We start from the raw sequence: 365 nt of genomic DNA, 5'->3' as shown, positions 1-365 counted from the left end.
GTTGGACCCCGTCCAGGCCGGGTTAGCTCCGCCCCAGCCATTGCCCAGCCGGCGCGCGGCTGCTGGGCTGGCACCGAAACGGTGCACGCACTGGGAGCTGCACAGCTCGCAGCTAACAGCAGTGTCCTCGCTTCCGCAGGGTTAGACAGCGAGATGTTGTACAGGACATCTGGCTCCGAACTGAGGCAAGCGCTGAGAACCGGTAAGAACCAGCTCCGCGTGGTGAGGAGGCGAATCGGCTCAGATGGAGGAGATTAGTGGATGTGACAGCGCCAGCATTAATGCAATCCAGGCCAGGCTCGCCTGTCCCCGGCAGTTCCTGACTCCCGGCACGCTGCCTGTGGGGCTGGGCCATCCCCGTCCTG

At 64.4% G+C, this 365-nt stretch overlaps 1 protein-coding gene across 1 annotated transcript in view; it reads left to right on the top strand.

Moving 5' to 3' along the window:
- Positions 1 to 365, top strand: part of PIK3R2 (phosphoinositide-3-kinase, regulatory subunit 2 (beta)) — a 10,501-nt gene that overhangs the window by 4,313 nt on the left and 5,823 nt on the right. The window contains exon 3 of the mRNA XM_010287415.1: positions 140 to 202. Coding sequence (XP_010285717.1) covers positions 140 to 202 — 63 coding nt within the window. The remainder of the gene's footprint in view (positions 1 to 139; positions 203 to 365) is intronic.

The sequence above is a fragment of the Phaethon lepturus genome, unplaced genomic scaffold (assembly GCF_000687285.1).
Source record: "Phaethon lepturus isolate BGI_N335 unplaced genomic scaffold, ASM68728v1 scaffold31505, whole genome shotgun sequence".
Taxonomy (NCBI): domain Eukaryota; kingdom Metazoa; phylum Chordata; class Aves; order Phaethontiformes; family Phaethontidae; genus Phaethon; species Phaethon lepturus.
This window is presented reverse-complemented; position numbering and strand designations above follow the sequence as displayed.